Here is a 23,896-nt window from a genome sequence, read left to right on the forward strand (position 1 = left end):
AAACCAACTTAAAACATATTTTACAAAATGATTGGTTTGAATTTTCACGCGATTGTAAGCATTTAACAGTTAACTTTTCCTTGTGCAATATATGGAAGACATGTTCTGTTACCCCCTTCCAAGAGACCAGTAACTGAGTGACATCATGTTTTGCCCCAAATTTGTCAATATTGCCATGTTATTCCGAAGGACTTGATTGCAATTTCTAACTTTATGCCAAGTGTAAAACATTATATAAACCAAGCAAATGCAGGTGATGGAAACAAAGCAAATTCAACGATTAAGTAAATATCGCTTGCAGTAGTAATGGATAACCAAAATGCCATCGAGTTCTTTGAAGGCCAAAACCTTTTGTACATGCAGATATTTGGTAACCTAAGACCTGTGTGTCTTATGTGGGCTTGCGAACTAGGTATTCCAGACATAATATCCAACCATGGGAAACCCATTACTCTTCTTGAGTTGGTCTCAGCCCTGCAAATTCCACCATCTAAGGTGGGTTTTGTGAAGCGATTCATGCGCTTTTTGGCACACAATAGAATCTTTGATATCCATGAGAGCCAGGAAGATCATCATGAATTAGCGTATGCTCTAACTCCTGCATCAAAGCTTCTAGTCAATGACAGTATCCATTGTTTATCTCCAATGCTTCAGTTCATGACTGATCCTTGCAATTTTTTTTTGGTTTGTTTTTTTAAAGTATTTTTGTTTCATTATTTTTCTTTAAAGTGTTTTACATAATATTTTTTTCATTATTCAAAATATTTTTTTACTTTTCAAAACATTATGTAAAATATTTTAAGAACGAAAAATAAAACAAATATATCTTTAAGGACTAAAATAATTTTTTTAAGGATAAAAGTAAAAAAATAGTAAAATACAGAAACAAAAAATGTATCTGAGTTTTTTTTTATCAACATATGTTAATTATTAATAAGAAAAATCAAATTCATGATTTTTTTTTCTTTTTCTTCTTTCTTAACCTCTCAAGTAACCTTATATGTCTAGGTTATGGCAAGTGATTCCCGAATGGTAGACTTGGTACTAAAAAATTGCACTTCAATTTTTGAGGAGCTAGATTCCATCGTGGATGTAGGTGGTGGAACTGGAACCACAGCCAGAATTATTTGTGAGACATTTCCTAAGTTGAAATGTGTTGTGCTTGACCTTCCTCATGTTGTAGCAAACTTGACGGGAAGCAATCGTTTAAGTTTTGTCGGCAGCGATATGTTCAAATCCATCCCTCAAGCCGATGCAGTCCTACTAAAGGTGAAAATATATGTCCAAATATTTTTTTAATTATTTTTATTTGTAAAAACTGAAGATATTGTCAGAAAATTTATAAAAATTCACACATCCTTGGGATTTACAACATGTTATGTATTTTTGTTCAACCCATAAGATTTTATTTGAATTGGAAAAAGAATATTACATATATATAAATACATATTTATCAATTTTTCCTCTTTTAACTTTGTTTTTACAGTGGGTTTTACATGATTGGAATGAAGAAAATTGCATAAAGATCCTCAAAAGGTGTAAAGATTCTATTTCAAGCAAAGGCAACAGAGGGAAAATAATAATCATAGATGCAGTAATAAATGAAAAGCTAGATGACCAGGATAAGACTCAAACTAAGCTCTGTATGGATATAGCTATGATGATCGCTTTTAATGGAAACGAGCGAACTGAAGAAGAATGGAAACAACTCTTCATTGGAGCAGGATTCCAACACTACAAAATATATCATACTTTTGGTTTTAGATCTCTTATTGAGGTCTATCCTTAATGCTTAGGCACTATATATTTCAGATTAATTTTTTTTCCTCTAATTTATTATTTAGGTTTAATTTAATTTTTAAATTTAGAAAATTAATTATTTTGATACTTTAATTTTTAAAGTCAATTTATTTTTTTAAAAAAATATGTATTTTATAACGGTTTCAAACCACTTAGTAATAGTTTCAAATCGTCGTAAAATATGATGTTTTACAATTTAAACTGAAAAATTAAATTGAATCATTTTAAAAAAAAATTAAAGGATCAAATTAAATTAAAATGTTAATTTAAATCTAAAAAATAAATTAGAGGACGAAAGATTAATTTAACGTATATGTTATGGTGTATGTTGCACAACGTCACAAGATATTGTGGTGATGTGTCAAACAATTCATATGTTGTGTGTTGTAGTTGAATAAAGATGTCATAGGAAGGTAGCTAGCTAGCACTGTAAGCATGGTGGATCTTGTTGGCTAAGTGATTAAATGTATTACGTCCGAATTTCTCCTTTCCTATTTAACAAAAATAAATTGAATAAACTTGTAATGGGTTTAATACTTTAGTTTTAGATGCGAAGTGAATAAGTTTACAATGTTATGGTGTGGCTTTTCATCTTTAGTTATGAGGGGGTGCTATTTGGTACGAGAAGCATAGGTACGCATTCTTACGAATTTAAAAATCACCAATCGTATTATTGCTTGACCATTCAGAAATGAAAGTTATAAATATTATCTCCAATAAATTTATGCTACTTAAGATTCGTGTGATTTGTGTATATATATTTCGTATTGATTATCATTTTCCAATTAGAATATGTATTCACATTTTTCAAACCAAAAGTAATTACTCACAATTGATAACACTGATTGAAGTTGATTTAGCTTATGGTATATGATTACTTAAAAGTGTACTACATCGATTATTTGTGGCTTACAACATCGATTATCGACCGTCATCGTATCAGACATCGTAGAAAGTGTAAACGTCTACGACGACGATTGTATTGAACCGTCGTAGAATGTATAACATTCTAAGACGAGTTCGTGCCCAAAACTGTTTTAAAATGTATCACATTCTAAGACGATCTTAAAGACAATCGTCTTAGAATGTATTATTATTTTTAAATTAATTTCATTTGTTGTAGTCATCTCCATGCCAACTATATTACAATGATTGACATCAATATATTGCTACTTAAGTGCCACGTAATAATTGATAAAAACATGTGACCATTCAACTAATTAATGTGTAAGAAAATTATTTTTGTCTCTAACTATATTATAACAATCATACATAAATTTCCTTAAAATGAGACACCTCCAATAATACAAGATCTTCTATTTTGTTAAAGGCATCTTTCTAGTAGATTAAAAAGCCATTACAAAATATATTAAAACTAAATTAAAGTGTTCTTAGAATAATGGGGAATATAAAGTCAAGTTTTTATTGTAATGATCTATACTCAACTGAAATAAATGGAACCGAATGCCACAATTCAGGTTACCTTAACAATAGTTTGATCATATAGAAGAGGCAACAGATCAGGAAGAAACCCCTTGATGAGATTCGGCTTATTGTGTGCAAATGTGCTTATAGCCAAAACAGCTCGCCTAACATGCAGCATACTCATAATAACAACCAGCAAAAGTTCAAACTAATTAACCATTGGCCAGTATGGCACAAATATGCAACCAATAAAAAGAACATAGCATGTTATATTTCTTGAACAACATTTAGTAAGGTGATTAAAAACTCACCCTATTGTTATCCTTGATAAGCATTAGAAATGAAGATATTTCAGGGTATATGATCTCTCATCTATCTTCTCTGGATGCTCAACTATGGAGTACTTCACAACAATGACAACAGTAGCTTGAGTAAATGCAGCTGGACTGGTTGTTCTTACCTATAGAAGTTTCAAAACATATAAAAACAATCATCAAATACAACACTTGCAAGTCACAGGCACAAGTACAGGATACCAAAAGAAAATTGAGATACCTTGAGTGCAGGGATGAGTTTAACAGGCTCAATAAGAGCAATTTTGCCCAAACACTCCGCCACTACATTGCATACTCCCTCTTCTTCACTTTCACAGTGGTTGAAGAGTAAATTAAGTATTTTCTCCACACTGGACTCTTGAAACTCTGCTTTATCTACAGATTGTCTCACAATTACCTGCCAGGTAGGGGCAAGAGAATTGTATATATATTAAATTAAATATTCACAAGTTTTTATGATTGCGTGTGTATATATATATATATATATTAAATATTAGAAAGAAATAAAAATAACCAGATAGATTTTGTTAAGGCAACACACCTCTTTCAAAGAATGAAGCAAGAGATATTGTTTCTTCTACTGATTATCAATCTGATCCAAGATAAATGGCAAGTATTTTGGAAGATTACCAAGAACAATGTTACCAAGAGCATATGAGACAGTAGACTTTATCTCTTCAAAAGGGGACTGGAAAGATTCAATAACAATATTTTCTATGTGCGGATGTGTACTTAGATCCTTCCTTCTACCAATATAGAAAAATAATTTACTCGTGTTTTTGTAATGAAGTCAAATGAAATTTTTGTAAAATTAAGTTATTTCCACAATTAGAATTAGCTTTTTCAATATAAGGGGTTGGGAAAAGAAGCATGAAGGGGTTGACCAAAATTATGTTTGATTAATTATTATGCTTGCCTTAGCTCCTATTTTGAAGAGAGAAAAATAATTTACCCGTGTTTTTGTAATGAAAACAAATGATATTTTTGTAAAATTAAATTATTTTCACAATTAGAATTAGTTTTTTCAATGTAACGTGATTAAACATCACATACTCTTCATGTATTAATTATGGACGGGTTTGTTTTAAGTTATTTTTTAAAAAAAATAAGTGTTTTCTTAAAAAAAATTCTTAATAAACAAATAGAATTTACTTCTCAAAATGAGAAAAAAAATATTTTATTTAAGTATAAAAATTTAGAGACAAACATAAGGACAAAAAACAAAACAAAAACTACTGATTTTATTAAAATAAGTATTTTTTTAAGAAAAAGATTTAACCAAATTCATCCTATATTTCATAAGCCATTTTCTTCAATTTCATACACACATTGACATATTCAATTAAAAATACGCATTGCTTTCAATGTTTTATGGTGAATCTTTGTTTATAAAAGTGTATATCTAAGCCCTTTGCTTTATTGTATTGGAAGTTTTCTTTATTGTCATTCAAAAACAATTTTTAATATTTCATCCACTTTAAGAAAACTAGGTATAGTAATCCAAAAGAAAATAAATTAAGAGAATGCACTTAGTACTAGAGGATGCAAATTTACCCATCAAGGTGAACTACATTAAAAAAAATGCAAAACAATAAACCTACTAAATTTAAATATTTAGATATATAAAAAATTAAACATAATTATAACATGTGAAAATTTGATATGTGAATCTCTTACGAATAGTTTTACATTTGTTCATGGCAATATCAACTATCATGTGAGTAAAAAATATATTTTTAAAAAAAATTAACAATGAAGAATCTCACACTTTTGATTAGGTGAGATCATTGACAAAATAATGAGTTGATGACTCCAACTTAAGATGCACAGAACAACAGAGTCAATGACTCAATGATGCATCGGTCAAGGATACTCTTCATTTTTAACACCGGAAAACGTACCAGGTTGTCAAGTATTTAAAATTAAAACGGAGTGATCCGAGTATCGAACTTAGAGAACTTGCTTATTAGACAGAGTTTTATTCAGAAGTAAGGCATTGTTGGAACAACATTGATAATCAATGGTTAAAAACAGAAATAAACTACTTTTATGGTAAAAATAGTAAATGCAAGTAAGTAAAAGTTGACAGCAATAGGTAAAAAGTGTTGGGTATTTCTAGCAAACAAGTTGATGCATATGAAGATATTTCTCTAATCAATCATGCTTTTGTGTTCTATGTTGTAGCCTAAAATACTAAACATTGATCCCTCGTAAGTTTAGACTAATTTAACCTAAGCTTTGTCTGCAGATCCCTCTTGTAAGACTAGGCTTAACTTAAACAACATTATCGTAATAGCATACTCAGAAGACCAAAACCCCAACAATCCATCCCTGGTAATGTGGTTATTCAGTCCTGCTTCTATCAAGTTCTAAGGCAACAATACATTTCCCAATGCTAAAGTCACATAACTGTACACACAAATGGGTGATCAGACCAAGAGCATGCAGAAATTAAGCATTGAAAGAAGCATTGAACACATAAAATACAATTAATTAGATATTAAAGTAATTACATCAGTTGTTCCTTAGAAATCCCCAACAAGGGTGTTTAGCCAACCATTACAGAAAAACCCTAACACAAATGAGATTGAGAGTACATAATAATTGTTCCTTACACAAGAAGGGAGATCTCTCCTCCTCTTCTTAGCACCTCACAATCACTCTACCCTAGGCTTCTCTGCAAAGCTGCTCCTCTTGCTGCCTCCAGAGCTTCTATCTTGAAATTAGCACTGTGCTGTACTTGCTCTGGAATTTTGTACTGCTTAAAAATTTTGTGTACCCTAATTCTGCACAAGACATACTTTAAATAGGCTCTGAATCCGTGACGTTGCGCTTAGCGCCACCCTCGCGCTTAGCGCGAGTTAGTGGATTTGAGCTTAGCGTCAGTCATGTGCTGAGCCTGGCTAAAGACAACCATCATGCTTAGCGCACGACCTTGATATTTATGCTCTGCTAGATTCTTTTGCCGCGCTAAGCGCATTGAAGCTGCGCTTAGCGTTGGATGCGCGCTGAACCCAAATGGTGAGCTGAGCGCAACTACCACTTTTAGCACTTCAAGACTCAACCTCTTTTAACCTCAACTTGAACAGATTTCATCATTAAATCAAATGGAAAATATTCTAGAGACAGCTATAACAATAAAACAAGATTTATTTACAAATCCCTACAAAATAACTATAAATTGGGGAAACTATACAAGTTTTGGAAAATGTTTTCTATACAAAAGTTAGTTGTATAGGACGACTAACAGATACACACATAATCGCATATAACCCAAAATAGGAACCAAAGGCTAATTAAGCTCATTGTATAGGCCAAAAATTCTTGCTATACATAATAAGAAGTTGTTGCAATCAGTTTCATATCCTTAATTTAAAGTTCATTTTTTTTATTTCATCGTAGTGAGAAATTATTCTTTGTTATTCTATTTAATGATAGACAAAATTCTTTAAAATATATAATGAAGTTCAAAATTATGAAATAAACTCTTAAATTGACTCCTTAATTTTAATCATATACCCATAATGCATGGATGGAAAACTAGTATAACCCAAAATTGGAATCAAAGGCTAAGCTGATTTTGTTGTGAGAAATTCATGCTAGAACATAACAAAGGGTAAATTCTGATAGGGATGATGAATGTCTCCCACCATAAGAAATAAAGAAACCTAATAGGAAAGTGGCAATGCAAGTTGATAGAAGATGGTCAAGGAACATGGCCCCACCCAAATGTGCACATAGTGGACCATTGGCCAAGGTTAAGGCAGAACATCATAGACACATCAATAGTGAAGGGGATGTTGGACCAAGGTTGGTAAGGAGTAGTGGAATGAGAAGAGAGTGGAGTTTAGAGGATTTGGCTGGGCAACAACAAGACAAGGGAGTTAGATGCTATTGAGATATCTATCATTCATGGGCCATAAATTGTTGAATTTTGTTGGACTTTTCCATTAACATTGTGTATTCTTGTATTCTTTGGGGGAGAAAGTATTCCATGATCCCTTGACTACTAAGTGGTTATATTGCTAAAGATTAGAACGTCATCATGCATCACACTACGTGAAGGAGAAACTCTTGTGCTTATTGGTTAGCCAACAAAAAATCCCTTGATAACATGGCTTTTTCCTTCTCGTTTAATGGTTTTAGTCTTAGATGATGCTTTAGGAACTTTTAATCTCCCCTAAACATAAAAGTGCAAGGTGCTGCTTAGCCTTTTAAAATTAAAAGGGAAAATGCACAATGATCAGTACACATAGAAGACAAGGAACAATCTACTGTTGTGGCAATATATTTCATTTTATTTGAGAGGTGTTGGGAACAAGCAATTCCGTAATTCTATGATATTCTATATATAGTATAAAATACTATGAAGATATTCTATTAGAGCATAGCCACTTAAAAAGAAAGAAAAGAAAGTGGAAATATAAGGAGTTATAGAAAATGACAGGATAAAACTGATATAGACTACAAGATCAGATTGAATTAGAGCAGGCTACAACTGCATAAATAGTTAAATGCTGAGATGGATTATTAATTAAATTCACTACACAACAAAAATACTGAAGAGAAAAGCTTATGGAATTAGAACTGCTATCATCCTTGAGAATGTCAATGAGCATTTTCACTATAGATGAACACTTCTGATCACCAGCAGCAAGGCATAGAACAACAACACACTGAGCCATCGAATGCAAAGCTTGTTTAGCAATGCCACCAGACTGTGGAGAAGGCTTAGCACAGGCAAGTAATGACTCCAGTAGAGAATCAAAACTAGTATTTGCATAATAGACTAAAACAACAAAAAAGTTTGGCAAAGCCTATAGCATTCAACAAACAAAACCTGAGAATGCATTTATTTTATTTCATATAAATTGGGACAAGTTCAGTCACATGCATCAAAATTACGGAAAGTGCTTGCCCCTGCAACAATGAGCTTTTAATTAATGTTAAAGCTTGAGGAAGAACTTTGTTTCTAACGGCCAAACCAATACTTTGGTTTGACCTCTTGTCACCCATTAATGTGCAGCAGAGTTCCAGGGCAAGAGCTGTCATATGCAAGTCAGAATCATTGAAACACAAGCATTAAAAGAAAATTGAATCAATCATTCCATATCACATATGCCAATGTACAGAGAGTAGCTTAGTAAGACAAACCTAATTAGTCCTGACAGTTCTACGATAATAACTTCATAAGCAGACAAAACAATCTTATCACCATAAGCAACTATAAGTGAATTTAAGGATCCCAAGGTAGCCTGCCTTAGAGCACGATTAGCCTGTATGCAAACCAGTAAAACAAGGCTTAGAATATTTCACCCCCTTACAGTGGGAAACTCAATTCATAAAATTTGATTTCAAAATCAAATCAACTACATGAAGTTTTGATAAAAAAAATACATCATAAGTTAAGTTGATGAATGTATTATAGTGAGAAGAATAGCATACTTTTTGAAGGAATGCAGTCAACTCTGCTACCACATGCTCTAGAATACATGATAGATCCACCCGAAGTGGAGAAGCAACAATGACAGCAAATGCCTGCATACAAAATCCAACAGTAGCATACATTTCCATAATCAAGTTTCATCCTTCCATTCCACCCATCCTAATCGGGAGTTAGAACAACCTGACCATTTGCCTCAAGTGAGATTGCTCTCTCACTTTTGTTAGCAATCTGCATCTCTACACCCATCGTGTCTAGCATAACTTGTCAAAATCAAATAACAAACTCTTAGCTCCTTTCCCATTGTTTATTTTCAACATAAAACCCAAGAGAAGTGGAAAAATACAATAACACAGAAACCAAAGATTCCTCAAGCAGTTGCTAAAAAAGCTTCACTTCACCTTTACAAATTAGAAAGTGTTTAAACTCACCTAAATCACCTAAACCCTATTGTTTTAATCAACATCTTCAGAAGCTCAATGGCCGAGCACTGTTTCTTGTAACTATCAGCAAACACTCTCAAATTTGTTCCTATTTTACATATATGTTTGCTCAATACTTCAGAGAAGTCCTCAACAGAACCTTTCATGGCACCTTCAAACCCAACACCCAACAAAATACGTGCCACTGCCTTCTACGACAATTTTGCCGCTTGCTCAGGCCAAATAACTTTCCCATTCCCCTTAGCTCCAAATTTCCCACGAGACAACCCTCCTCCATGTTCCACACTACCATGCTCAAGCCTAACCCCCGTGCCTCTTCATCATAACAGAACTCCTAATTTCCGCAATAGGAGGCAAGGTATCAAGAACACTAAGCATCTTCACTTTCTGGTCACTACTACTTTCCACTCTATCACTCAACGGAAGCGCGCTATCAGGCACGCAGTTCACCATGTACTCTATCTCCTAAAAAACTGAGGAGAAAGTGGGGTTTGGATTGGTTCAAGTTGGTTGTAGTTGGAGCCCAAGAAGAAGGGGTTGGTTAGGGATTGGATGTGGAGCCTCTGCTTCTGATCCTTCATGGGATTGGGGCTTAGGGTTTCTGCCCAATGAAAGAGACGATGCCACAAGTGAGAGAGAGATGATGCATGAGGGAGGGCTTCACTGAGGGGAACTAAGCACTTCGACGGAGGGATTCACAATGAGGGAAGGCAAACTTGTTGATGGAGGGCGGCCTCGGAAGTTCGAGAGATCCAGCTCAAGAGGGAAGACAAACTAGTTTTGCTGGCTGCGCGTGAACCACTCATATATAGGGCTTTTAAATTTAATTGAGATAACGACGGGGCCTTAATAAAATCCGTCGTAATTTTTATGAACAACACACATTCTAAGGCGGTTTTCAATAATTGTCTTAGAATGTGCATTGTAAAAGGCTTTTTCTAGTAAGATAATTACAAAAATGCCACTGGCTCGTTTTCTAAGGCGATTCCAAAAGAACCGTTGTAGAATGGTTGTCGTAAAAACACATATTTCTAGTAGTGGATACTTCAGTCAGTTCAGTGCACAGATACAGAAATACCAGCTAACTATCTACCAAAGAGTCACAATTGCTGCAGACCATAGTTGTTATTTTCAACTGATTTGGATCTACCTTCAACGCATATAGCTTGAATCTAGGTGCATTTAAGAAAAGTAAATAATTTTATTTGGATAGCTGAAAAGAAACTAAATTTACATTAGATGATAGGGAGAGTTAAAGTTGCCTCTTTTTTTTTTGGATCAAAAGAGGTTGGTTAATGCAAAAGGAATTCCACAAGAGATCTCAACTAGGTTAGCATTGCACTACTAGAAAAGTGTTATTTTACGATGACATTTTTGCAATTAGGGATAATAATTTTTTTTTATGACGTACATTCTAAGATGATTTTTATGAACCGTCTTAGAATGTATGAATGCGACAATTGTGTAATTAACATGAACGTAAACGACGATGGTTTTGTGTAAAGAATTGGCGTCATTTTCGTAATCCGAAATTATGTCCTTCGAAATTAGGTTATTCTGGTGCATCCCTCACCTCGCTTAAACATTCTGACCCACTCGCACCCTCGTGCTCACCCAGTTCGCTCGCCCTTACTGACTCCGTTCATCTATTCACCGGCCATCGAAACTGTACGGGTCTTTGTCATGTCGGCGTCGTGTGTGGCCATCGTCACACAAGTAACTACCAGTGAGTGTCAGAATCTTATTTGGTTCTTCTTGTCTTTACCTAGAGCTGGTAGGTTGGGGATTTTGTTGGCAATGTGTAATGAATGTCGTTTTGATCATGATTTGATCATTTGGAGCTGCAAAAACTCATCATAAGTCCCTTAAACTAGGTACTATGTATGGCCACTAGTAGCTTTGCTTCATCACATAAGTCATATTTTTAAGTGCTTTGCCTCCGGTCCTTCTCTGTTGCCTCAAAAGCAACATTTTTATGAGCAATTTTGTTGAACTCCTATCCTTCTGAATTGTATTTTGTTTTTGCCCATCATTCTTGACATTACATGGTTGTAAAATAAGAGCATGGTTGTGCAAAATTTTCCCTTGAATTAAAAAAAAAAACTGAAGTAGAATTAGGATCTCAAAATGCAAATAACTTGTAAATTCCTGAAAATCTTTGCAAACATTTGTAGTAGTTTCAGGGGAGTCAAACTCTTCAAATCCAAACCCCATAGAAACATTTTTCCCATTTTCAAATGCTTCTTCACGTATTTATGAAAGCAACAAAACCAAAATAAGAGAAGCAACAAAACAAAAATATGAAATATAGCTAAGTCATAAAGAGTTAGAAATAAAACCAATACCTTGACACTCAAAATGCTTCCCTCTTTCATGTGTTCAATTAAATGTTTCTCCTCAGACTTTCATCCATAGTCTTGAAATTTAGGTTCTTGACAAACAGGGACCACCAAAACTATTATCCTCCAAGGAATTTGTGAGCAATGGCTCCGTTAGGTTTTGCAAAACAACAACAACAAATGATTGATGATTATATCAACTTATAGATAATATGTCATTGATTGGAAAATTTTGTTATGTATACTTTCTAATATGTTTCAAAAGAACTCACTTGCTTGGAAGCAAAGTTATGTTTTCCTTTTATATGTAACTCATTTTCCTCTTATATTATTATTGTTGTTGTTGTTTAGAAGTATCAAGGTGCTTGGGTTTGATGCTTCACCAGTTCACATTCACAAGATGTGTGCCTTGACATTCCCATAATGGCAAACTAGAGATATAATAATATAATTGGAAGTCTTGCAACTTTATCCTAAAGCCAAGAGTCTCTTTATTACTATTAGAAAACATTTTTGTTTTCTGTATTCATGGATAATTACAAAATTATTACTTTTTCCTGTTTTGAAAGATTTGGGGTACAACAAAAAAAGTGGGGATAGAATTGCATATAGTAATTATTTATAAATAAAAAATTGAAACCAAGCAGTCTTTATCGTATAATCAAAACTAAAAGTCACACCAATCAAGATGGGAATGATGCTGAGAACCCCATCGATATCATAGGTAGAAAATTTATTTATATAGGTGTTGGAACACCTATTGTTAGCATTTATGATCTTTTTTATTATTATTTTGGAAACGGGAGGAAGGGTTGCTTTAACCAAGAATATTGATACATCCAAAGAGAGGAAAAGCAAAATTATGGTTTTATGTAGCATCTCAGAGTTACTTTCCACTCCCAACCAGCAGATTTTAGTCCAGTTACCATAATAATACAAGTAAAAACCAAAAAGTTAAAACCTCAATTTTGGGTTATTCTTCCATAATAGGACCTCGAGAGTAACTAAGGTGTGTGTATGAAAGGGTAAAAAAGGAGTGGTGTAGGAAATCATAGCTATTGGAGAGAGGATGCAACATCATTTAATGACTTGATAAGAATGATAGGGAGTAAGAGAATTATGCCTTTCTTTTTTAAGGGGTGAGGCCATATATCACATGATAGTGGGATGGTAAGAGATAAGTGAAAATTAGTTGGGAATCTTGGGAGACTAGACACTTTCAAATTTCCTAGACCACTTTCATTTTCTTTAGCATTCATAACCTATCATCACCTTGATACAGGCCTGGGATTAGCATTAATACTATATATAAATTGTATTATATCTCTAATACCTATCATTCCATTTCTTTTTTCATATGCTCTATACAAGTTACTCCCACACTCCTCCCTTTGTGTGCAAGAGAGAAAGAGTTCTGACAAAACCATTCTTAGTCAATGCTTTCCATTTTCCAAAAAACATAGAAGACATAACAGTACAGTTGTAGACTCGCCTAAAACTTATAGCTTGCACAACAACAATAAATTTATTTTCTTCTTTTTTATGAAAATCAAGAAAGAAGGAAACAATAAATTCATTCATGGAGGACAGCCTAAAGGGTAGATTATCCATTGATAGAAGTTAAATTAAAATTACATTATTACTGAACACTACTAGGTGAAACTTATGACCAAAAGAAAAATAGATTATTACTTGAAACGCTTGTAAGCTAAACCTCTAAAAGCTGCTCGAGCTTCCGCTGGTTCAAGGAAAACAACCTGAAATATCATCTCCATATGATTCAAAGGTTGACATAAATATCATTACACAATGAACATGTAATTGTGACAACAATAACTTTTCCAATACCTCACTACTGAAGACAGTTTACCAATCGACTAAATAAGAAAAGTAAGCAACAAAAATGCCAAGATAGGATAATGAGATAGAAAATATGCTTTAAAATCTTAATTCAATACACCCCTCTAACTCCCTAAGACTATTTCATATCCACATACTCTTATAGAAGAAATACTATTAAAACTATAATAAATTACTAGGCTTTGTGCTTGCACTAGTAGTTGTAATGCCACTCATATACAGTTCCTTTAAGATCATGACCTATTGTTTGGTAGGGCTCCATGTTGTTGAACCTGTTGGGGACAAAGTATAGTAGTAGTATTCTATATTTGTATAATGAATCATGGCAATATGTTGGAGTATTTGGCTTACAATGATTTAGTAAACAACACTGAGCATGAACCTATAACCCCCAAAAGTACTACATATCAGAAGGGCAGTAGCAAAGATTTAATAAAGGCCTAGGCAAAATGTTACATAACAACCAAGTGCTGCAAAAAGGGACTGCACAACACATTGAAAAATAAATAATCAGAACATATGAAAATATATCCATCAAATCAATCATAAGAAATTGCATATTTCACTAAATATATACCAACCAAAGAAAAAATAACTACAGTTCTACTACATATACTATCATAAAATTACACCATAAATCATTGAACACAAAATCCCAATCAAATTGTAGGAAACATACCTGAGCAACATACCCAAAGGAAATGAAATTAAGGAAATTTCCAAGAAACTAAAATACAACCATGCGTTATAAAAACCTACTAACCGTGTCGGCCATGGTTTGTTACTAATAATTTGGTAAATCATATAGGTTTATAGGTGATTATTCATACATATATATATTGGTTGTGTGTGAATTAATATTTTTATGGCCTGTTGTATTCCACCCTTAATGTTAGACAATTTGTATTGGTTGTAGGTACTATTATTTGACTGACATAGGAAGTTAAGCCTATTCAAAAAATTTGTTGTTGATTGAGTGAAGATAAACTCGTATAGTTATCATTGTCGGCACTGCACTCAACTTTGTTACTAGCATCTTTGGAGGTATGTATGTCATTCTGACACTTATGTGGTTATTACACTTGTTGATATATGAGTATTGTTTAGTATTATAATTTTCTACATTGTGAGCGAACCATAGTTCCCTGTTTGAGATTTAATACAATGATTAATACAGATAGTTTGGATTAATTCCCTTTATGTTACGTCATACAAATAGTTTGGATTAATACAATGATACACAATTTAATACAATGATTAATACAAACTCTTGCTAAGAGGCCTTTATGTTGCTTTCAACTTGATTTTTGTAATTGTCTACATTCTTTTCTTGCAGATGGCATCAAGAAAGAGAGCGAGAACTGAAGACATCCCTTCATCATCCAACCCATCTCCTTCGACAGTAGCCATGGAACTAGATGCCCAACAAGCACATTCTTTAATTCCTATGTTGCAAAGCTTATTCAAGGGACAGTTGATGATCGTATACAACCAGCAGGAGTTGGCTCACAACAGGCCAATCATATCTATGGAGCAGTTTCTGGAAAAAGTGGCATGGCCTAAAGTTCAGCTCCCTCTGGAAAGAGCCCCTAAGGTTGTTCCTCCTGGACCTATACCAGCTAGGACTGAGCTGACATCAGCTGAAGCACAACCTCTTGTAGTAGATCCACCTGCTTCTCCGGAACTTGAGACATTGTCTCCTCTGGCACCACCTCTGATAATCATCCCCGATGACTCAGCTGATGAAGCCGCTGCTCCTTCTGATTCACCATCTTGCAACATAGACGATGGTTCTAACTTTTCTGACTGGATGGACTGCTGAGGAAGCTATGACTCATACTAACAAGAATGTTGATATCCCTGATGTTTTTGTGTTCTTTTGTTTTTGCCTTTTAGATTATTATTGTATGATCATGGTTTTAGTACAATAATCCCTTTTTGCTAGTTTTATTTATGAACAGTTAGTATGCTTATTCTAAAGCATTTTGAACAGTTTAACTTAGTTTTTGATGACATGGCAGTGAAACACTTTTATCTTTTTGTGAAAATGGTTGTATGCTTTCATTTTAAATTGAGTGCATGATTGTGAAGGAGTTTGTGTTTCTTATCATGAGTTTGAGCAAATATGTATGTTAGACAAAGAAAGAACAAGAATGTGAACTTGCATTTAGAATTGTTAGTCAGTAGAAAGATTGATTGTGAAAGAAAAGCTTGAACCAAAACCGGTGAGAGTGTGAACTTAAACTGTGAGCGAACGACTAGCTGTGAGTTGTGGAAGCAATGCCTTCCAAGATTATTTTGATGATGCCAAAGAATCAAGAGTTAAGCAAATTCCAAAGATTCCAGAATTAAGTTTCAAGAATCAAGATTCAAGAATAATCAAGATCAAGATTCAAGACTCAAGATTCAAGAATCAAGAGAAGACTCAATCAAGATAAGTACTAAAAAGTTTTTCAAAACATTGAGTAGCACAAGAAATTTTCACAAAATCATTACCAAAGAGTTTTACTCCCTGGTAATCAATTACTAATTGATTACCAGTAGCCAACATTGTTTTCAAAACTGATTTACAAAGATGTAATCAATTACCATGAGCATGTAATCGATTACCAATGTTTTAAAATATTAGATTTCAAATTTCAAGAGTCACAACTAGTGATAAAACATTTTTAAATTATTTTAAACTTGTGTAATCGATTACCAGAGTTTCTAAACATTTTGATTTTCAAAATTTAAATATGAAGAGTCACATCTGTTGATGTGTAATCGGTTACACCTTGATGGTAATCGATTACCAGTGACTGATTTTGAAAAATAAATTTCCAAAAGTCACAATTCTCAAAGTGACTTGTTTTTGAAGATTTTTTAAAAGTCACAACTTTTTAAGTGACTAGTTTTCAAAAGAGTCACAATTTTTAAAAGGTGACTAGTTTTAAAGAAATTGCCAAGAGTCACAAACTTTAACTTGAGTCATCAAGAGATTATAAATATGTGACCATGGCATGAATTTCATAACATCTTTCAACACTTTCTACAGAACTTTCTAACTCATTTCTCAACATCTTTTAACAAGTTTCATAACAAGTTTTTTACAGAACTTTCTGATTCATTTCTTTTCATCTTTCTAAAAGTTTTTTTTCAATCCTTTTTCTTTCATGAAAAGTTCTTTGATCAAAAACTTGTGCTATTCTTCTTCATTCACTTCTCCCTTTGCCAAAAGAATAAAAGGACTAACCGCTTGAATTCTTTTGTGTCTCTCTTCTCCCTTTGCCAAAAGAATAGAAGGACTAACCGCCTAAATTCTTTTGTGTCTCCCTTCTCTCTTTCCAAGAGAATTCAAAGGACTAACCACCTAAGAATTCTTTTGATTCTTCCCTTCCCCTTAAACAAAAGATCTCAAAGGACTAAGCGCTGAGATATCTTTTGTTTCCCCTTACAAAGATTCAAGGGACTAAGTGCCTGAGAATTCTTTGTCCCAACACATTGGAGGGTACATCCTTTGTGGTACAAGTGGAGGGTACATCTACTTGGGGGTTGTTATACTGAGAACAAGAGATGGTACATCTCTTGTGGATCAGTTCAAGTGGAGGGTACATCCACTTGGTTATTCAAAGAGAACAAGGGAGGGTACATCCCTTTTGGATCTTTGGCTTGTAAAGGATTTTACAAGGTTGAAAGAAATCTCAAGAACTGGTTGGTTGCTTGGGGACTAGACGTAGGCACGGGTTGTGGCCAAACCAGTATAAATCTTGTGTTTGTCTTCTTCTTCCCTACACTCTTTAATTTTTGCTGTGTTCTTTTAATTGACTTTTGGGTAAGTTTTTATTTCTGTTCTTTACTTTCTTAACATTATAGTAAAAGCCTAATTGAATCTAGTAACATTAAGAAGGATAAATTTTTAATTAGTTAAGACACATTAATAATTAATTCAACCCCCCTTCTTAATTATTCCGAGGTCACTTGATCCAACATGAGTATTAATCTTTGCATGAATCTTTGAATTTTAGAATGAAATGTATAAACAAGAACATGAGGAAGGCCATGATTGTACATACACAAGCTCTTTTGACCAAATAGCTTACCTTGAATGATAATTTCATCCTTTGCTCCCTTTTTGAGCTGAATAATATTGTCAAAAATTTGAACCCTGAACTTAAATAATTATCTCCTGATACCTTGTTTAGATTTTAGGAGAGCATATGGTTCAAGGCAAATTTACTCTAAATTTGGGGAGGGAAGTCAATTAGAATGAAAAGAAAAAGGTTAAGCATCAGCACACACAACAAATAAGTTGTATGTTAAAAAAAAAGAGAAAGAAAAGAATAAATTGTGCTGTTACAATAAGGTTTTAGCAACTTAAGAGGAAAAGATAGTGAGAAAGCTACTTGTATGATACAAGATCATTGGGATAAGTCTAGGATTTGTGCTCTCTTAAAATCTAAACATTTGAATCCTAGAAAAACCAATAAATTGTTGTAGCCAAGTGTCACTACAAGCCTGAAAAAGTCCTTCTGATTCTGTTTATACATTTTTGACTTTATGGCATGAGATGAAATTCAAAGATTGGATCTCCTGTTAGTTGTTATCAATGAATAGCTTACACACTTGTGCGTGAGTGAAACAATGGCCGTGAGACTGTGGATTAAGGTACTTTCCTTGATATTTGTCTTATGATTAACTTCATCTAAATGTATAGTTCACATTTTATTATTCTCTTTGAATAACTGTATATTTTGTAAAGACAAGTGATAGGTACACATTGCTTCATCTTTCTCATCATGCAATCAGAAACTTTTGTAGCATACACCTTTGTACATAGTCACTGCATGTCATTGCCACTTGGGGACAAGTGAGTTGTTCTCTTTTTGCTTGAGGACAAGCAAAATTGTAAATTTGGGGGAGTTGTTAGTCAGTGAAAACGACTAACTTTTGTGTATAAAACTTGTATAAATTGTATCAAACTCTCCCAATTTATGGTTATTTTGTAGTGTTATAAGTATTTTCTGTTAAGTATAGGTAATAAATACTTAGTATTTTCATTTTGTGTGTTTAATAATCATTTTCTCTCAATTTCAGGTTAATTAGGTAAGCTTTGGAAAGTGTTGTTTTCACCTTCTCGCTAAGCCAATTCTCTGGCTTAGCAAGTGTCCGCTAAGCGCAACACTCTTGGGCTAAGCGCGAGGAAGAATCCAGAAGAAGATGAGCTGTACAAGTTCACTAAGCGCACCACTTCAGTTCATCCGCTATGCGAGAAAGGCGCGCTAAGCCAAAAATCACTAACGTGCACTAAGCAGTCCATAAGTGCGCTAAGCACACGAGCACAAACAAGGCCACCTATTTAAGCCTGAAATCAGATTTTGTGAAGGGAGTTTGGACTGGGATTCAGAGCTTTGCATGTCTAGGGTTTCTAGAGAGAGAAAGGTCCAAGTTCTAGAGAGTTTTGAGAGATTTTGCTGTGCAAAGATCTGCAAAGACCAGAGCTTGAAGCAGGAGCCGGTTTGAGAGCTTGAGATAAGTTTGTGAGTGATTGTGAGAGGTGAAGGAGACATCCTCACCACTTGTATTTTTGCAATCTTTCATCTTGTTCTTCTCTTTGTTGTTAAGAAGGCTTCCTAGTATGGAAAGCTAAATCCTCTGTTGGATCTTCCCTGTAGGTACCTGATGTAAATATATTTCTATCTATTTAATGATGTTTTGTGTGTTCTCTGTGCTATCTGCTTTTCATTCCAGTATGCCTTTACCTTGATCACGTAGATGTATGCTTTGTTAGGGTCATTCAATAGTGGAAACTAGTCTGACTCTAAAGTCCTTGATAGTGCAGGGCTGAGTTGTCGTGCTTTCACGAGGAATCGTGGTGCGATAAGTTAGTTGAATATGTGTGTCTTAATGCGGTCCTGGTCGAGTTTAGTCTTACAAGAGGAATCTGCAGACGATGCTTGATTAGGATTAGGCTAAACTATCATGAGGAATCAGGGTTTAGTATCTCAGGAGATACTATAAGAACACATGAGCATTGTTAGATAGAGAATATCTTTTTAGCATCAGACACCTATTAGGAAGACCAACATGTTCTCTACTTGTTTTTATACATCATTTCTCTCACGTGATTTTCTTTCTTTTTGCACAGGTAGTTTATACACCTGTTCATATTCACACTTACTTGTACACACCAGACACCTATTTGCTGAAATAACTTACCAAATAACACAAGTTCCCCGAGTGTTCGATACTCGATTCTTACCGTTTTATACTACTTGTGCGATCCGATGCACTTGCCGGAAGCCGAACACCTACATGTGGCGTATCATGCTACAAAGTGAAGTATGCCAAATGTAGTGATGATCCAGCCATAAACAACAATCATCCAACAAAGGTGTGCTGGTATCTTCCAATAATACCAAGGTTTAAGTGATTGTTTGCTAATGCAGATGATGCAAAATACCTTACATGGCATACACATGGCAGAAAAAATGATGGATTGCTTTGTCATCCCGCAGATTCTCCCCAATGGAAGACAATTGATCAGTTGCATCCGAATTTTGGACAGGATTCAAGAAGCCTAAGGGTTGGTCTTGCTTTCGACGAAATCAATCCTTTTGGTAACTTGAGCACCAACCATAGTTCATGGCCTGTTTTGCTGATGATTTACGACCTTTCTCCTTGGTTGTGCATCAAGCAAAAATACATTTTGTTTTGTATGATGATAGCCAGTCCAAGACATCTAGGAAATGATATTGATGTCTATCTTGCTCCCTTGATTGAAGACTTGACAAAATTGTGGGTACACAGGGTTGATGTGTGTGATGGGAATCTTCAGCAAACCTTCAGGCTGCGTGCAATGATATTTTTCACCATTAACGACTTTCCAGCTTATGGGAATTTGAGTGGATATAGTGTGAAAGGACATCACATATGTCCTATATGTGAGAAAGACACAAGTTACAACCAACTGAAGCATGGAAAGAAGACAATATATATAAGGCATCAAAGATTTCTGAAACCTTATCACCCGTATTGGCGACTGAAGAAAGCATTTAATGGAACATTTGAGTTTGAAAGTGCACTAATACCGTTAGCTGGACACAAAATTTTTGATAGGGTGAAGGACATCATAACTATCTTTGGGAAGACACATAAAAAGGATGGGTCCAAGAAAAACATTTGGAAGAAAAGGTCAATATTCTTTGATCTTCCTTACTAGTGTGATCTACATGTATGACATTGTCTAGACGTAATGCTTGTCGAGAAAAATGTGTGATAGTTTAATTGGAACCCTTCTTAACATTAAAGGAAAGACAAAAGATGGTTTGAAATGTTGTTAAGATTTGGTAGACATGGGTATACGAGAGCAGTTGCATCCAGTATCACAAGGTCATCGAATGTATTTGCCCCCAGCATGTCACACAATGTCAATGACAGAGAAAAAAAGATTTTGTCATTGTTTAAAAAACATTAAAGTCTCACAAGGATACTCTTCAAATATCAAGAGCCTTGTATCCGTCAATGATCTGAAATTGGTTGGGTTGAAGTCTCATGATTGTCACGTGTTAATGCCACAAGTCTTGCCTATAGCCGTTCGTGGTATATTGTCTCACAAAGTTACGGTTGCCATAACTCAGTTGTGTTTTTTCTTCAATGCAATCTGTAGCAAAGTCATTGACCCTCAACAGTTGGATGAGTTGGAAAATGAGGCTTCCATTATTGGCAGACCCTAATTTTGTCCGGAGACTATCATTCACTAATGTTTTGATTCTCGCTATCCGAACTGCGTTGTTCGACACCAGTTACAGCACAAGACGAAATATCGTTCAATGTTTTGATCAAGAATGCAAAAGATACCATAAAAGAGGGGCAAAAGGGTTTTTTTATCGAGTTCCTGGACCTTAGCTCGCTCAGGCTAGCCTCAGGCTAAAGGAACCAGCTCGCCTAGGTGAGCCAGTTACTTCAAGAGTAAGTCTCAGCTCGCCTAGGCGAGCTGCCATGGTCCTAAGTGCCCTTTTTTCCTATAAATAGGCATGAAGGGGAGCTGAGGAAGGGGTTCTAGCATTGAGGAGTGAAGGAAATTGAGAGAAATAAGTGAGAAGAAGAAGAAAGAAGAGGAAACGAAGCCGAGGCGCTGCCAAATTGCAACTATGATTAATCTCTACATCGTTCTTTGTTCGGTGTTCTTTGTGTGACCATCGGTTAGTTGTTTTTTTTAAGATTTGAATGTGATCTATGCACCCTTAGGGGTCCCCTTCATTGTTTTGTGTGTATTCCTTTTTGGAAGACGCACCTTTGGCTTTTCACCTCGCCCTCCCAAAATGTGAATGTATGAATACATGAATTTTGATGATGTCAAAGAAGAATCAAATAAGGCAGCCTAAAAGGATAAGTGATCGAGGCCGTACCCGAATCAAATAAACATTAAAAATGCAGTATCTAGGAAGTGATCCTAGGTCATCTCCCAACGAGCAATGGTCAACCAAACATTCATAACAGATAGTAATAAAACAGTAACGAATTGGGGGGGGGTTGTTTGTTTTTGTAAATTAAACAACAAGTAAATTTGAATTAGAAAATATCAAAATTAAAACACGTTGCTTCCCCTTGATTCACAAGCAAGTCTCTTATCCTAGGTTACGAGAATTTATCCTTTATCAGTTCAACCACTTAATCCAACCCTAAATTAAATTACTAAGCGAAATTTAACACAAGGCATTCATTATGTGATTAAGCAACACATACACCAATTACTCATAAACGATCATTAAGCATGAACGTAAATTAAGTACAGAGACAATTAATCAAGCACTAAGCATGCATGAATTAATAGCAACAAATTCAGAGTAATTAGTGAAGAGGAAAAACTGAACAGAATTTAACAGTAATAATAGAACCTCAAAGAGAATTGTGCTTGATCCTCAAGAGAAAACAACACTGGGGACTTAGCCTTCCATTAATCAATAGAGAACGAAATTATAGATTGAATAACGAAATTTTATTGATAAAACTAAAAGTCAGAACTGGAATTGCAAAAACGAAAATTAAAGGAGAAAGAGAAGAGAGAAGAGAGGGCCTAAACTAGAACCTTGGTGCTGTTATATAGTTTTCCCAGCCCCAAAGCTTACAAATCTGTTTTAAATCCAAGCCCATAAATAAAATCAAATCAAATCTAGATAAGATAAGATAAGATAAGATCTAGATGAAATAATGTCTAGATGAGATCAAATCTAAATAATATCTAGATAAGATAAGATAAGATCTAATTTTGTAGAATAAAATAGTCTGCCCTCTTCAAGCCCAAGCCCAATTTTGGATTCAAGCCCAAGCCCAATTCTGGATTCAAGCCCAATGCTTCATTAATTCCTGAAATTAGATTAAAAACATCAAATTAGCGGAATGGGCCCAAATAATAAAATTGCCTAATTAATTTGATAATTAAGACTAATCAGTACTTAAAATGGTGCAAAAAGGGTTAAGAAATAGGAGAAAATAATGGCACATCAAAACCCCCCATACTTAGCCTTTTGCACTCCTGGGCAAAATGAAATAAAGAACAAAATCCAAGGATATCAAAGAGAGACAAACAAAAACATTTACATATTCCTCAATGAACATCAAGGAATGAAAGGAATGGGTAACATCTAACATGAAGAGATCCAAAGAGTCAAGGCATTCATGAAAATCATCCAAGCAACCCAATCATGGCAAAATAGTAAATCAGCTCAAGAATGAAAAGTGATAAAGCCTCACAAGATATACACTCTATCTCTCAAGTGTCTAGGCTACTATTAACCCTCAAAGCACCCATGAAAACCAACACCACATAAACTTGGCAAGATTCTACAATTGACAATCAACCCATAAACACAAGCACATGAGGATCAAAAGGTCTTTTAGGGTTGTAATGGGGCCAAGGACAAGGTAGGGAAAAATATGGAATAAGTTGCTAAATCCCAAAGGAATAGAGGAGCAATGGGGAATAAGTGGAAATTAAGCACAAGTAATAAACCCAAACCTTTTAATATCAACAAAATCAACCAAGGCTCCCAAATCAAGTCCTCATAACAAAACCTCATTTATTCAACTTCACTTCTTTTCTTCTTCTCTTTTTTTTTTTCTTTTTTTTTGAACAGTACAAATTTGCAGAATTTGCAGCAATTGAAATTTTTTTTTCAATTTTTTTTTTCATTTTTTTTGTTAACAATACGAATTTGAGGATTAAAGCAAGAACTAGGCAATATACCGATACATCAAGCATGGCCAAAA

The 23,896-nt window shown here is 34.4% G+C and overlaps 1 protein-coding gene and 1 pseudogene across 1 annotated transcript; one reads left to right on the forward strand and one right to left on the reverse strand.

The window, feature by feature from the left end:
* Positions 1–262: 262 nt before the first annotated feature.
* LOC100800912 (isoflavone-7-O-methyltransferase 6) lies at positions 263–2,341 on the forward strand. The gene is made up of 3 exons (XM_006587072.4): positions 263–684; positions 1,009–1,269; positions 1,487–2,341. The coding sequence occupies exons 1-3, from the start codon at positions 307–309 to the stop codon at positions 1,787–1,789; spliced, it is 942 nt and encodes a 313-aa protein (XP_006587135.1). The 5' UTR covers positions 263–306; the 3' UTR covers positions 1,790–2,341.
* A 933-nt stretch (positions 2,342–3,274) lies between these two features.
* Positions 3,275–9,128, reverse strand: LOC106794349 (cullin-associated NEDD8-dissociated protein 1-like; annotated as a pseudogene).
* Positions 9,129–23,896: the final 14,768 nt, after the last annotated feature.

This window comes from Glycine max, chromosome 9, assembly GCF_000004515.6.
Source record: "Glycine max cultivar Williams 82 chromosome 9, Glycine_max_v4.0, whole genome shotgun sequence".
Taxonomy (NCBI): Eukaryota; Viridiplantae; Streptophyta; class Magnoliopsida; order Fabales; family Fabaceae; genus Glycine; species Glycine max.